The sequence below is a fragment of the Elephas maximus genome, chromosome 11 (genome assembly GCF_024166365.1).
Source record: "Elephas maximus indicus isolate mEleMax1 chromosome 11, mEleMax1 primary haplotype, whole genome shotgun sequence".
NCBI lineage: Eukaryota > Metazoa > Chordata > Mammalia > Proboscidea > Elephantidae > Elephas > Elephas maximus.
This window is the reverse complement of record NC_064829.1, coordinates 101,808,624-101,824,573: the sequence shown is the minus strand read 5'-3', so window position 1 is coordinate 101,824,573 and position 15,950 is coordinate 101,808,624. Positions and strand designations below refer to the sequence as shown.

Genomic DNA, 15,950 nt, shown 5'->3' with positions numbered 1-15,950 from the left:
ACTGAGGAGCTATTCCAGTTTAAAGGAGAATAAAGAGACTTGGTAACTAAATAGAATCCTGGACTGGATCCTAGAATAGGACATTTTTTTTTTCTCCTTTTGTTGTAAAGAACATTAATGGAACAATTGGTAAAATTTGAGAGAGTTCTGTAGATTAGACAGCAGTACTCTAGCAGTGTTAATTTCATAATTTTGTGGTTATGTAAGAGAGTGCCCACGGTTTTTAGGGGCAGCTTAATTTCAAATCATTCAGGGAAAAAATGTGTAATATAGCTACCAAAAAAACCACACTTGTTGCCGTCGAGTCGATTCCAACTCATAGCGACACTATGTATATAAGGAAATATAAAAACAAATGTGATAGAATGTTAACGCTTGGAGAATTTAGGTGAAGTTATGCAGGAATTTTGTGTGCAGTTTTTGCAAATTTTCCTTCTAGAAGTCTATAATTATGTAAAGATATAGTTGAAAATAGAAAAGAAAAAAAAAAGCCCACCTCATTACCTGGGAAATTCCAGATATTGGTGAGTAGACAATCTCTGTAAAGGGCTCAGATCCAAGAGCAGCCCATAGGACAGACTCATTTAACAGTATATCATCATCTTTTCAGATCAGAGAACGGGGGTTCTTAATCTGATATTGTTGTTATTGGGTGCCGTCAAGTTGATTCCAATTCATAGTGACCTAATGTGACAGCAGAACTGCCCTAGGGTTTTCTTGACTGTAATCCTTATCAGAGTAGACCGCTAGGTCTTTTTCTCAAGAAGCTGCTGTGTGGGTTTGAACTGCCAACCTTTAACCATTGTACCACAAGGGCTCCTTAATCTGCAATTACATGTGTGTATCTGGGAGGGAGCATTTGATTTGGTTCTCCCAGATTTGTAAAGGCGCCTGGAACCCCACTCTGTGCGACAACTACCACACCTCATGAGTGAGCAGCGCAGCTACTCTTAGTCAAGTGGAAGTGCTAAGACCACTACTGCACTACCAACTCTGGACCATCCTGAGCAAGGCTGCCGTGGGCTCCAGTGCGGACACTTGCTCCACAGAAAGAATTTCCTCTGCCAAGCAGTGGTGTTGAGCAGAGTGTAGGGGGGTGTATTTGCATATAAATAATGTAGGGTGCTAACTGCAAACAAACCTTCAACTTTAGTCTAGAGCTCTGGGATTAAGGATGGTGTCTGGGAAGGCACTTGGGGACAAACCTGGGATGGATTCCCAATGTACCCTTTAGCCAGCCCCGTGGCCTCAAGTGAGTCCCTTCATCCTGCTGAGCCTCGCGGTTAGTGGGAGGGGAGGATTAGAGGTGAGGTGCCTACGTACTGCCTGGCTGGCTCTGTTTTTGTGCAGATGTACACTCAGGCTCAGAATGAGTCATTGAAATCAGTGTTCTGAGTTGAGCTGTTAGTTTTGATTCAGCCCATTCAAAGAACTTGACTGGCAGCTCCTTTTACGTGGAGCCTGAGACAGACACTCTAAGTGGCTCTCTAGGGAATGGAGCTGAGTTCATTTTAGACGCTTCCTGTTCTCCCTCATGTTCACATGGTAGAGAGAATTTTCCCATAGGGCTGCCTCCCAACTTCAGCCTTCATCAGGAGCCTAACCTCTGTACCAGCCTCCAAGATCTGCCTTCTGATCTCCTCCTGGTCTCTGATCCTCACGGGTCACCAGACTGAGTCTGTCTAAACACCAAAGCCCAACATGCTTAAAACTCATCCATGATTTGCTTCTGCCTTAAGGAGACAATTCAGACCTCCTGGATTGGCACCCCAGACCTAGGTCTGCTGACCTCTTTCTCCTTTCCAGTGCACTCTGCACTCCTCAAACCCTACAGACAAACAAAAAACCAAAACCATTGCTGTCAAGTCAGTTTCAACTCATAGCAACCATATAGGACAGAGTAGAACTGCCCCATAGGGTTTCCAAGGCTGCGATCATTATGGAAGCAGACTGTCACATCTGTCTCCCATGGGGTGGCTGATGGGTTCGAACTGCTGACCTTTCAGTTAGTAGCCAAGTGCTTGCCCACTCAACCGCCAGGACTCGTTTGAAATACTATACTCAATGTCCTATTGAACTACTTGCTGTCCCCCAGACCTCTGTCACCACATGGTATCATCCTCGTTTCTACACATGTTCCTGCTTGCTTCAGGTCTCCCCATTCTCTGCTCAGCTCTGATGGTACCTCCTGGAAACTAACTCCCATATCTGCCTTAAGTTTCCTTCCTTTGTAATCCCATAACACCCTCTGGACAACAGAGCTAAATCGAGGGCAAAGGCCACAGCTGCCTCCTCTTTTGATTTTACAGCACAGCCTGACACAGACCGGGGGCGTCGTAAATGTGGATTGGTCGATTCCTCAGACTACCTGTCCCAAGTTTGGAGAATCTGACCAGTTCTTAACCTGTGGCATCATTAATTTATTTTAGGTTCATGTGAAGCTGTCTAGATCAGTGCTGATTTGCATTGTTGGCCTTTGACCTTTTCTGCACTCTGCCACAAGACAGCAGAAGCACCTCTAAGCCCCAGACTTGGCTGCAGGACTGTGCCTAAACCATCCAAAGGATCCGACAGTGCTTCTTGCTTCCTGGACAGTGCTTGTCCAGGGACTAAGAGTTGGTTAATAACCACCCAGCAGCTGATATCTGCTAGGAGCTGGTGGGGTCAGACCCTCTTTGGGGAAATGAGTGGTCTTTGTTAAGATAGCTGATTGTTCTTGGTTCATAATAAGCCAAACAAGTTTGGAGTTCACGTCTACTTTCTCTTGCCAGTAGAACCTTCTCAGTCACCCAAGCTCAAAACTCTGAAGTCTCCAAATTTGGATTCAGAAGAAAAGTTTAGATCCCAGCTCTGCCAGATACATTCTGGCTTCTGGGCCTGAGACAGGTCCTTTCTCACTTCTCATGCTATCTCACATGGAATGGGGGAATGACAGTAACCCCTCACTCCCACTCGTCATGTGTAGGAGAGCCTTAGAAATGGTTAGTTTTCTCCTTTTTCTCATGATAAAAAGTAAGACATCCTCTTAGTAAAATGTTCACATACCTCAGAAGAAAATACTGTTGCTTACATAACATTCCAGAACTTTTTTTGGAAATGTACCTAATACTTCTTCATCTCCATGTGATCCCGTGTTGAGGCACTTGGGCTGTTTTTACTTTTTTACTGTTACAGAAGGCTTTCGAGAACTTTGTTATCCTTGATTCCTCGTGTCTTAAACCCACCCCTGCCATACCTCCAGCCTCCCTGTTACATGATATTTAAATGGCTGTGTCTCTAAACCCGAGCTTAATTTGGTGGTCAGTTCTCCTCAGAAGGAATTTAATTTTAGAACTTGTAACTTTTGCAGACCAGGCCGGGGGCAGCCCTGGCTGCTTGGGCATAAGATGGCCCGGCTGTTCTGGTGTCCAGCCATGACAAGCACTGCCAAGGAGGAGACAGCCACGGGGAAACGGGTTCTGATAAGAGGGTAGCAGCTGAGTACTTGTTGATTTGCTGCTTTCACGACCACAGAAGTTTAAAAATAATTGGTAGGGAGAAAGAAAAAAAGCAGTGGTTTTTTTTTTTTGCTTTTTGCTTTTGTTTTGTTTTAATGCCACTGCTTTATCAGTGATGGAGAACGCAGAGACCACAGTCATTCAGAAAGGGAGAAGACACAGCCATGCAGAGAAGAGGTGAGGGGAAGGGCAGGAGGGACCCAAGTCACAGCTCAGGTAGACCCAGGCTTTATAGCTACCAGGAGTAGAACCCAGGGAGAGAGCCAAACCAAACCCACTGCTGTTGGGTCAATTCCGACCTGTAGCGACCCTATAGGACAGAGTAGAACTGCCCCATAGAGTTTCCAGGAAGCACCTGGTGGATTTGAACTGCCGACCTCTTGGTTAGCAGCCATAGCACTTAACCACTACGCCACCAGGGTTTCCAGGGAGAGAGCAGGCTCTGGCTAATACCTGCTCCTCCTTAATCTGAAAAGTAGGCCTAGGGCTAGGTCTGGCATGTAGGGTTGAGGTAAGTTTGTGCATTAGTAGCTGTTGCTTCAGTACTTCACATGCACCATGATCATGTTCAATCTTCAAAACACTCTCATGAGAGCAGGTCTAACCATTATCCCATTTTCACACAAGGAAATTGAGCCTTAGAGAGGCCAAGCCGTTTGTCCAGGGTCTTCAAACCTAGTGTGGTTAAAGTCAGAACTCGGACCGAGACAGGCATCCCCAGAGCCTCTCATCTTAAGCCGCCCTGATGCTGAGGCTCTGAAAGGCCTAAGGCCGACTTGAACTGTTAGCTTATTCATATCACCATGTCCCTTATTTTATCTTAACTTCACAGGAGTCCCGTGACATTTTCATATTTCACTCTTGCAAGTGGGAAACTGAGGCCCACCGGGACCAGACTGTAATAATGGGCAGCATTGTCAGCAACCTGCCTTGCTATGGCCAGTTAGTTTCTTTCTCTGCAGCCCCATGTCGCCCCCGCTCCCGGGTTAGCCTGTGCACGAGCTGCTCGTGGGCCCCGGGGCCCAGCTGCGATTCTTGTTGAAAGCCTCACATCTTTTCTCTGCCTGTCAGACAGCAGTCACGGGAACGTCCTGTGCCATCTTCCCTCGGCAGAGTGGTTGGCAGAAAGCAGCAGATGCCCAGAGTGAAGGTCATGTGCCGCTCAAGTGCTGGGTGGAGAACAACCCCCTCTCCCTGCTGCTTGTGACTGGCAGGTGGGTCGTGCTGTGGAGGGCTCTGTTGGGGTGTCAGGCAGAGCAGACAGGGATGAGCTGGGGGACTTGATCATTGTCCTCCTTTATTATCATTTGCCTCTGCATTTTAGTTTTTTTTTTTTTCTGATCCCCTTCGTTTTGTAAATTACAGCTTTTCTGTACTGGTTAGAATGTTCCATTTGCAAGGGGAGCCTCAAACTCAGGCACCACTTGACGTTTTTTAGGAGAAGAATAGAATGTTTGGCTGGGACCAAAGTCTGAATGGCTGGCTTACATTATTCTAAACTGGCAGGCTCTGGGGCAGGGTGCTGGAAATCCATTTGAAGTGGATTTTTTTTTAATTAGCATATCTTCTTATCTTGTCTCTGTTCCTAGGGAAACAGTACCACATGAAAGCTAGGCCTGGCGGCTTTAGAGCCCAGTGTGATGTTGTAACCCTGAGACTCTCTCTCCTAACGCCTCAGGCTCTCTCCTCTCAAGTGGGCATGGTAACACCTGTACCTACGCCACTGTGTTGTATGTTTATTTTTACATAGCAGAGCTCCTTATTTCTTTTTTTTTCTACCTTAAGTATAGCAAAAAAAAAAAGTGAATAAATATGAATAGAAACTACTTGAACATAATTTTAATAGCTGTATATTTCATTCTGTCTGCATCATGTTTTATGTAACCATCCTACGATTAGATGTGAGATTATGGCCAAATTTTCTGTGGCGTAAAGCACACTGCAGTGAATGTTTTTGCACAGTTTGGTTTCTTTGTGAAAGCTTCTTTATAATAGTCAAGGAGCACGACCTGTTTAAAACTCCTCAGTGCCACGTTTCCACATTGTTGATGAGAGTTGCCGCTCTCCCCAGCTGTGTGAGAGTGTCTGTCCCCCAGCCTTTTTGCTTGTGTTGAGTAATCTCGTTCTTTAATTTGATAGGCAAAAAACGGCATGTAGTTTCAGGGTCACTTCTGAGAAATAGTACTCTCCTTTTCCCCATCAACAACTTTCATCTGGCCGCCGCAAATGCTTTTCAAAAGAGAGTGAGATGTAAATAGCAAGAGTCATCTTCCTTGCCCTTTTTTGAGCCAGTTATGTGGTGAGGTCACAGGCTAGGTTTCTTTGGAGAGACGAAGGGGTGGCCGGGACTTTGAGCTCAGAAAGGGGCATTTCAGAGTAAGCCTTCAGAGGGGGCCTCTCAGGAGATGAGGTTCTCTGGAGAAAGAGATCAAAGTATCATGTGACTGTGGTGACAGACAGGAGCTAATGAGTGTGCCCTCTGCTGATGGTGGCCTCCTCAGGGGAGGTGGGGGCCTGGGGTGTCTGGGTCACATATAGGACCCCAGTACTGCTCAGCCGGCGGGGCGGGGGGGGGGGGAGGGGGGCGGGGAACAGGTGCTCAGGAAGTGTTTGTGGAGTGGCTGTGTGCATACATACACACTTCTACCTTTAGGTTTCTGGGTTAAAGAAGAAAACTCAGAGAGAGAAACGAAGGGGAGTAATGTGGACCAGAGCAGGTGACCCAGTGCCAAGAATGGCAAGCATTATGTCCCACCTTTGCATTTCTCACCTGTGGGCCATTCTACATCCTGCCCCTCAGATACATTGAGAGCTGCTGGGCTTGTACCTTATTCTCCCCTTGAGGGCAGATGTGGTGTGTCTGATATCTTTTTTTTTTTTTTTCCTGCCTGAGTATTCCACATCTGACATGTTTGTAAATACTCAGTAAGAAACAGATCCATCCTGGCTATCTTGGAAGCCATATTCAATTCACTTAGTGAAAGAGTAGGTCTGGTGTGTTGGATTTGTGAGGACCTTGCTGGATCACTTTACCGTGAGCCCTCCTTCCTCACGTGTGGCTGCTTCCTTTTGTTCACAAAACATTGAGGCTCCCCGTGCAGCAGAATTTTTTCAGTGGCTACCATGGGACAAAGGAGCCCTGGTGGCCAGTGATTAAGCTATCGGCTGCTAACCAAGAGGTTGGTGGTTTGAACCCCCCAGCCTCTCCGCAGAAAAAAGATGTGGCAGTCTGATTCTATATAGCTTACGGCCTAGGAAACCCTATGGGGCAGTTCTTGTCCGTCTCTTGGGGTTGCTATGAGTCAGAATCAACTTGATGGCAGTGAGTTTTTTTCTTTTTTTGCCATGGGACACTCACTGCACTGGGTGTTAAATAGATAGTGATGAGCAGAGAGATCTGGTCTCTGTCTAATGGAGCACAATCATTGAGTAGAAGAGACGGATCAATCCTTGTATGAATTAATTGCACAAATGAATATAAAGTCACAAGCTTGAGAGTAAGAGCCAGGAAAGGAAAGAGCAAGGAGCCGAGAGAACATCAGGGAGCTGGTTTAGAGCAGAGGCGGTGTCTTCCCCAAGCTGCAGGGGAATGGTGGCAACCCAGGTCAGTGGGGCATGTCGGTCGTCAGCCTGAGGTGCTGGGGCACAGAGACCACCAGAAAAGCATGTCGCTTCTCTCGGGGGGCGTGGGGGCTGCCTGTGAGATGGCACAAGGACAGTGTCAGCTCTGGAATACTGTTAGTTATTGAGCCAGGTGCTGCGTTAGGTGTTTTACATGAATTAGCTCCTTTAACCCTGAAAACAACCCCAGAAGGTAAGTGCCATGATGATTCCCATTTTACAGGTGAGGTGCAGGGACACTGTCACTAGGCCAAGGACGCAGTAAGTGGAAAAATAGGGATTCCAGCCCAGGCAGTTGGGCTCCAGAGCTCTGTAGCCCGTCAGTTTAGAAGCTCTCCAGGCTGAGAAGGGGCAGGAGGCCCAAAAGAGCAGCAGCTGAACATGCTGAGGGCCCAGAACATGGTGACAGTCACATGTCCTGGTGGCTGGGGACAGTGAAGACTGAGGGGGCTCTGCCCATGATGCAGAGCCTGGTGACTTGATGAGACCGCCCATCCCACCCCATTTAGAGAAGTGTCCCATAGCACTCTCAGCACCTTTTCTAGTTAGCACAGCCTGTTGTCTCATGTATAGTGCTTGTGTCCCTTGCTAAATGCTGGTGGAGGGCAGAGTGGCCACTTGGCTCCCCACTGCCCGGCAGAGGGCTGGGCATAAAGTCATTGCTCAGTAGGTATTTATCAGAAATTGAGCAAATGCCAGGCCCAGAGCTTTGCCTTAGAAAAACAGGGTGTTGCCCTAGAGGATAGCTATACTTTTGGTTTTCCTGCAAGGAAAGTTTTACAGAACCCAGGAGTAGAGCAGATTTCTTTTCCTTTCTAGGGGTGATGAGTCTCCATGAATGAGCCAGCTTGGGGAGAAAGGGTCCCCTTTAGGTTGAGCAGGCCCAGAGAGGCTAGGGCAAGGGTGTCTGGCACAGGAAAGCTTTTGAGTGTCAGTCAAGTGAGTGAGGTTTTATATAGATTTGGCTTTTTCTTCCTCAACTGAACTGAACCATTCTAGGGGACAACAGTTGAATTAGGGCTGATTTGCATCATAGGCTTCATTTTCTTTTTATGAAAATAATTGGGGTCTTTTGATGGCCTGAGTGATTATGCTCAATATAATTACAATATTTAAATGCAGTAAGAAATTTATTAAAAGAAATGATTAATAATACTGCTTTCTAAACTACAACAACAGCACTAATCTGATCCGAATTCCACAAGTGTTCACATTTTCTTTCTCTCAAAGGTAGTAGTTTATTCACATCTACACAGTTTTTCTTTCCGATACATGAAAGGGTGCCTCGTTTCTCCTCTGCAGAGTTTGCCTTTTCAGTTACATGGGCATGTGCTGAACAGAAGCCGAGGCCTTGCCTAACCTAGCATCGTCGGTGATGAATGTCAGTCCCCCTGGACTTCAGAAACCTGAATTAATTAAAAGGTTCAGATACAGTTAATCAGGTTTGGAACTCTAATTTTGTGCAGTGTTTTGATACGATGTGATGAGTCATCTTTTGGCTTTGCAGTGCTTTATCCCTGACAGTGTTTGATCTGAACAGAATGGTCCGTCAACTGGTGGGGAGGTGCTCGACAGAACTGCAGAGTCAACACTGATCTGTGCGTGTCTGGCTATTTGGGAGGGGCAGCAGGCAGAACAAAGAGCAGAATTTAATAAGCACAAAGTTGTCAGGGGCTGGGGTCAGTTCTGAGGCCGCTGCCTGTCTAGAACATGGGCTTCTTCCCGCCCCCTCTGCCCCTGAGCTGGAGTGCTGACATTAGAAAAAGAGTGAAAATACTGCTTCTGTTTGCTTTGCTGCAAATAAGTGGCCGGCCAGCCTGGCCTCCTTCCCGGAGGCCCCGAGAAGACTTCAGATGTGGTCAGTGAGGTATCTGGACGGTGCCAGCCTGCCGGCCCTCGTCCAGGCAGCCTGCCCCAGGAGTCGGCAGGGCCCAGGGACACAGCAGGCTGGTGGCCTACTCGCCTCCTGATCACTCAGTTGTGTTTCTTTCTAAGATGAGGCTGTTTCTACACGGAAGGATGATAGGCCAGGCTTTATGTGGCCTCTGCCTCCACTTTTCTCACCCACTGAACTGGTAGCCTCACGTCAATGGGCAGAGGAGATAGAATAGGGCCCATCTGGAAAATGCATCTCAGAAAATGTAGTCACGTGGGGGTTGTCCTGAGATGGGGAGCAGGAGCCAGACCACTTGATCGCCTCGGTGCTGCACTCCAGCACTGCCTTGCCGTTCTTCCTGGAGTCCATGGTGGTTCAGAAGCACAACTTCTAAAGCCAGAGCTGGGTTTACATTTTTGCTCTACTCCTTATTACAATTTCCTTAACAGCTGAACTTCAGTCCCCTCATCTATAAAATAGGGAGAGTCATAGTACCTACCCACCAACTAAGATGGAATGAGCACTGATGCACGTCACATGGTTAGAACGCTGACTGGCATATATAGTGGGTACTGTCTGCTATTAGGACCATTAACATAGTGTTAGGTCTGGGCTTTGCACAAGAAACTGTATTTTCTAACCTAAAGATGAAAGGCTTTGTGGTGAGAGCTGAACAAATACCCTCTCTTCTCAGCCTCTTACTACAGTTGGTGTTTCCTTCCAAGAGAGACAGAAAGGAGAGGATCACACAGGATGCTGCCAGTGGCTGGTATCACAGCCAGCGTAGGCCCCTGGTGCTGTCCCCCACACAGTGGCTCAAAATCAAGCAGCCTGACTCAGTTTCCACATGGCGACCACTAAGCCACTGGACCGTGGATTGTGTGAAGCACAAGCAGCCTGTGCTTGTCATTGCCTGTTGTCATGTCCTCTGAGGAGTGAGTGACAAGAATAGCCATCGGTGTTGACTGCAGTCTACCGGAGTGTCCTCTGCTCTAGCCAATTTCGATTGCTTTGTCTTCACAGAACATTTCTGGAAAAGAAGTATGATCCAAACAGGGATTAACTGCTGCTTCTGTGGCCTTTTCTCCACCCTACTACTCCCAAGTGAAGGGGAGCCCTGGTAATTAAATGCTTGGCTGCTAACTGAAAGGTCAGCGGTTCGACTGCTGCTGTGTCGAACACGGGAGAAAGCTGTGGCGTCTGCTTCTGTGAAGTTACAACCTTGGAAGCCCTATGGGGCGGTTCTGCTCTGCCCTGTGGGGTCACTGTAAGTCAGAATTGACTGGACAGCAATGGGTTTGGTATGGTTTGGACCCCCAGATGCTTACTTGATTTTATTTATTGCAAATTGGAATTCTGCAACACATGTGCAGAGTTAGAAGTTCCAGCTTGGGTGCTGGCCACCCGGTCAGCCTGCACAGGTTGACATGGGCTCTGAGTTGTCTGCCAACTGGACAGGTAGATCTGAGGGTTCCAGGAGCTGTATTCTTGAAAAAGAGAAAAATGACATTTCCAGACAGCAAATAGTATTCAAAACAGGTGTTTGGAAGCTTTTTTTTTTTTAATTCCCATGTGTAGAGCCCTATACGGGGCAAGTGAAGGCTGCCACCAAAATAGAGTAGGGGCCTGTCTCAGACAATGGAACCAGGAAAAGCATAGAAAACAGAAATCGAACCCATTGCTGCAGAGTCAATTCCGACTCAAAGCAACACTACAGGACAGAGTAGAACCGCCCCACAGGGTTTCCAAGGCTATAAATCTTTACAGAAGCAGACTGCCACATCTTTCTCCTGCAGAGTGACTGGTGGGTTGAAACTGCCAACCTTTTGGTTAGCAGCCGAACACTTTAACCACTGTGCCACCAGGGCTCCTTCAGTAGAAGGCAAAGAAGCATGGTTGTGTGTTCCTTTACCTGGGCCCCTGAGGTTTGGGATCTTCTTGGAATGCTTTCTAATCCATTTAGGAACTTCTCTCAGGCTTCAGGGAGCTGCCTGCTGTGGCTCCTCAGTCTCCTGTCCTCTTGTTCAGGTTCCCCACTGGGAACATCCATGCAGACCAGGACACCCTTGCTCACTCACCATTGTACCTCTAGTCCCTGGGTCTGCCTGACACATAGTAGGTGCTATTGTGTGGGTAGAGTGAGTAAATTTGTGCTCCTTGGAGAGTGGTTCTCAACCTTGGCTACCCATCTCCAAATGATCTGAGTCTTTTTTTTTTTTTTTAAAAAAAAAAAAAAAAAGGAGGATTTGGGTGCTTTAGTCTGGAATGACTTGCATTTTTAAAGAGCCTCGCGGCATTTGTCTCAGTTTTCATTCCACCTTAATTTTTAGGGAGAAGCCCCTCTACTGTTAGTATAATTTGATGAATATGTTAATTTTCTCTGTTAGCAAATACTTGAGCCTTAAGTGAAAGTACTTTGCAACTGTTAAGTTATGAAGTGCTGTCCCATAGTATCCTATAAGTGCCTAGGGGTTGGACCTTGAAGCTGTTGCCGATTGCTGTATCTAAACCTCCAGTAGTGTGAAATGGTGGCAGTATTGGCTTTAGAGACAGCCCAAGGTGGCTGTTCCCTGCCTTGGGGAACATGTGGGCATAGGTACCGTCACGGGTAAGGTGCAGTGTCAGTGACAAACTGCATCCCGCACCTGCCTGTAGCTATTTTGAGGTCAGAGTTCTAGCCTTGTTACGATCTCTTTCCACAGTAGGTCTGACTCCCAGCCAGCATCTGAACCTTTCCTCTGGTTCAAAATAAAAATCAGAGATCCATTTCTGGAGGTCAGAGCACAGCTTTTGTATGAAGGGAGGTTTCTTTTGTAATGACCCACCTGTCTGATGAATCTGAGCACTTGGCTGGCCTTTCTGGCAGAAGCAGCCCTTTGAACTGGTGCCGAGAATGTATGCCTCTTGCTCCTGACCTCTCTCCTGGGTCATAAACATGCCTTTCCCCTCTCCTGGAAGTCCACCCCCCAGCGCACACAAACTCACAAACACACACATGCTCATACTTGCACACACACACACACACACACACACACATCCACATTCACACTCTCACAGAAACACAAATTTACTCACACATGCACACACAAATTTATAGACATACACGAATGCATACACATACGTACTCATACCCACACACATACTCGTGCTCTCTCACACAAACTCACTCACACATACACTCAACAAACTCACACTCACACACACACACTCCATCGGTGGTTGCTTCATCAGAGGAAGCCTTCTCTGGCGCCACCCTGCAGATGATTGATTACCTGTTAGGTGGTCACAGCTCCTAGCAGTAATTTTAGTCATTTTTGTAGTTATTTGATTGCCTGACTATATTTGTTGAGTAAATGAAGTGTATTACTTCTCATGTGTCCCACATTTTACTTAACGTACCACTTCCTATAGAATGAAACAATTTTAAGTTCTCAGCATCTGTAAGCATTGTTATGAAAAGACTTGCTTTATAACCTGCCTTCTTCGGCCCTTTCCCAGTGCTTCTGAAGTTCCGCACAGATAAAGGAAGAGACCCTGGTTCCGAGACCTATGGCGAAGATTCCGAGTCGCTGCTCCAGATTCGAAATGATGTGCTCGACTCCCTGGGCGTGAGCCCTGACCTGCTTCCTGAGGACTTTGTCAGGTTGGTCTCAGTGTCAATCGCAGCTTAGCCTGGAGAGACAAATGTCTGTTTTCAGTATCTGACTCAGTTTGGGGAGATCCTTTGTTAAGACCCAGACCCCTGTGGAGAACCCTTCTTGCTGCATTCTGCCAGCTCCCATAGGCCTCTGGCTGTCCGTTGGTGTAACAGCATACCAAAAACAGCTACAGGTTCTGATTTTTAAAATAAGTGTTTTATATTCACATGGTTCAAAATTCAAAGCAACATAAATCTGTTGACACTGTTCTGCACCTTCCTTTTTTTGCTTTCCATGACCTTTTAGGATGTTTCCAGATCAGTACAGCCTCCTCTCTTTCCTCTACAGCTCTTTAGGGTTCCAGCATGTGGGTCACCTGAAGTGTAATGTATTGTGGCTCAGTTGTGTCCCGGGTTTGTTGTTACATCCTGTTGGAGTATAAAACTGTGTGTTTGTGTTGTTTCGTATACATGCAGGTGTGTGTGTGTGTGCCATTTCGTATACATGCAGGTGTGTGTATGTGTGTGTGTGTGTCGTTTTGTATACATGCAGGTATGTCTGCAGGACAGATGATGAAAAAGGGGTTGCCAGGCAAGGGGTAAACCTGCCGCAAAGGACCTCTTTTTAAAGTGTTGAAGAGCAAAAATGTCACCTTGAAGACTAAGGTGAACCTGACCCAAGCCATGGTGTTTTCAGTCACATCATATGCATGTGAAAGCTGGACAATGAATAAGGAAGACTGAAGAAGAATTGACGGCTTTGAATTGCGGTGTTGGCGAAGAATATTGAATATACCATGGACTGCCAAAAGAACGAACAAATCCGTCTTGGAAGAAGTATAACCAGAATGCTCCTTAGAAGCAAGGGTGTTGAGGCCGCGTCTTGCATACTTTGGCCATGTTGTCAGGAGGGATCAGTCCCTGGAGAAGGACATCATGCTTGGCAGAGTACAGGGTCAGTGGAAAAGAGGAAGACCCTCAACAAAGTGGACTGACACAGTGACTGCACCAATGAGCTCAAGCATAACAACGATTATAAGGATGGCTCAGGACTGGACAGTGTTTCATTCTGTTGTGCATAGGGTCACCGTGAGTAGGAATCAACTCGATGGCACCTAACAACAACAGGCCCGAGGGGGGAGATTTGTCATTAGAGGGATATTGCCACTTTGCCCTCCATATGTGGCTCATCAGTTTATACTGCCAGCATACTGTCAGTGTGGAAACTGGTTCAGGATTTCAGTTGGAGAGGTTCAAGTGGTGACCAGGTCCCAAACCCCTCAGAGCAACACTGGGAGCCTCCGCTCACTCCAGTCCTCTTTGCGTACCTTTGGGAACTTCCTAAACTCTGCTTCAAGGCTGTAGCTGTAATAACAGTGGTGTTGCTGTTGTTAGGTGCCATCAAGTCAGTTCCAACTCATAGTGACTCCATGTACAAGAGAATGAAACACTACTTTGTCCTCCACCATCCTCACAGTCATTGTGATGCTTGAGCCCATTGTTGCAGCCACTGTGTCAGTCCATCTCCTGTTTTTCACTGACCTTGTACCTTACCATGCATGATGTCCTTCGCCAGAGACTGGTCCCTCCTGGTAACATGTCCAAAGTACGTGAGATGAAGTCTCTCCATCCTCCCTTCTAAGGAGTTTTCTGGCTGTACTTACTCCAAGACAGATTTGTTCAGTCTTCTGGTAACTCATGGTATATTCAATATTCCCCTCCAACACCATAATTCAAAGGCATCAATTTTTCTTTGGTCTTCCTTATTCATTGTCCAGTTGTCACATGCATATGAGGTGGACCTTCCAGACTAAGACCAGAAAGAAGGACCTGTCAATCTACTTCTGAAAGAAAAAAAACCCTTATGGATAGCAGTGTAATAGCGATGGCTACAATTCATTGAGCATTTATTGTGCACTAAGCGTTGTGGTCATTGCTTTACATACATGGTCTCTCTTAGTCCTCACAACAACCCATTTTACAGGTGAGGAAACCAAAGCTTAGAGAAGCTAAGCGACCACCCAAGGTTCTAGAGCAAATAATAGCCCCGCATATTGAAGGCTTTCTCTTCTTTACATACACAGCCACATTAATTACCACAATAAGCCCCGAAATATGTTATTATTTTCCATTTTTCTAAATGAAGAAATTGAGGGTCAGAAAAATACAGTCACTGGCCCCACATTTTAATAAGTGGCTAGCCACGATCCTACCCAAGTCTCCTTGCACTGCTAATCTCTGGTAGCAATACACTGACTTGGTTTGTGTTTTTTTTTCCCCTAGTAGTAACATTGATCAGATTCCCTCCTTTCCCATTTTCTTCATTTCTGCTTGGGAACCTCATTCAGAGACTAGCCACCTCCACTGATTTAGGACCGGCCGGGGCCTTTGAACCACTCACAGAGCCCTGGACCAGAAGGCCTTTGCCTAAAAGTAGGCAGCAGTCGACAAGGTGCTTTTGGAAGTTGGCAGCTTGTGAGCGGGACTAATGGCAGTGCAGGCTTGGCTGTGATCCCTCTCGGCTGGCTGAGGGGGAGACTCCCCATACGTGACATGCAAGTCCTGCGTCCCTGAGCTTCCCAGCAGGTGGAGGACTAGGTCACCCAGGGCTTCAGTTCCAACAGGCCAAGCAGGCTCAGCGTGGCTGCAGCCTCAAAGCTTCCCCAGTGTCGGGCTCCGGGCCGTGAGTGTGCAGCCGAGTGACTAATTTGGGCACTTAGAGTGATGAACGGCCTGGCTCTGCTTCCGCCGGTGAGTGGAGCGGAGGCCTCGCTTTCCAGAAGGGGAAGCCACAGCTTAACAAGCCACTGGCTGGTTTGCTGTCCAAAATGTTTTCCTTCCCGCCCCCTCTTTGCAGGCACTGCTTCCCCGAGTGTAGGTCCTGTGTGCTCAGGCGGTCACACTCTAGCGCCCTTTAAGTAAGAGATGTTCGGCCACCTCTTGAGGTCTGTTTGGGCATGCAACGAACTGGCCTCAGATGGGCGCGGGGTGCTGCCTGGCAGCTGAGCGCCCCTCACAAATTGCTGTCACCGCCTCTGAGGAGAGAGCTGTGCACAAGCCTCTGTTCCCTTCATTGTCTGGGTCTGCTCGTGCCGTACTGCCTATTATGTCAGTGACTCGCTCTTCCAAGAGCTTCATTGCTTTTCTGATTTTGAAAGTATCAGGTGCCCGTTACCAAAAAGTGAAAGGGGAGAAAAGACTCGCCCAGAACCCCGCCATCCAGAAGTAGCTGCTGCTGGCATTTCGGACTCCAGTCTCAGAAACTTTTCTATGTACATATGTTCTTAGGGTTTTTTTTTCCCTCTTTTTAAATATCAAA

The 15,950-nt window shown here is 47.1% G+C and overlaps 1 protein-coding gene across 1 annotated transcript in view; it reads left to right on the top strand.

The window, feature by feature from the left end:
- The window catches only part of SAE1 (SUMO1 activating enzyme subunit 1), an 86,297-nt gene that overhangs the window by 55,056 nt on the left and 15,291 nt on the right, over positions 1–15,950 (top strand). The window contains exon 7 of the mRNA XM_049900352.1: positions 12,493–12,637. Coding sequence (XP_049756309.1) covers positions 12,493–12,637 — 145 coding nt within the window. The remainder of the gene's footprint in view (positions 1–12,492; positions 12,638–15,950) is intronic.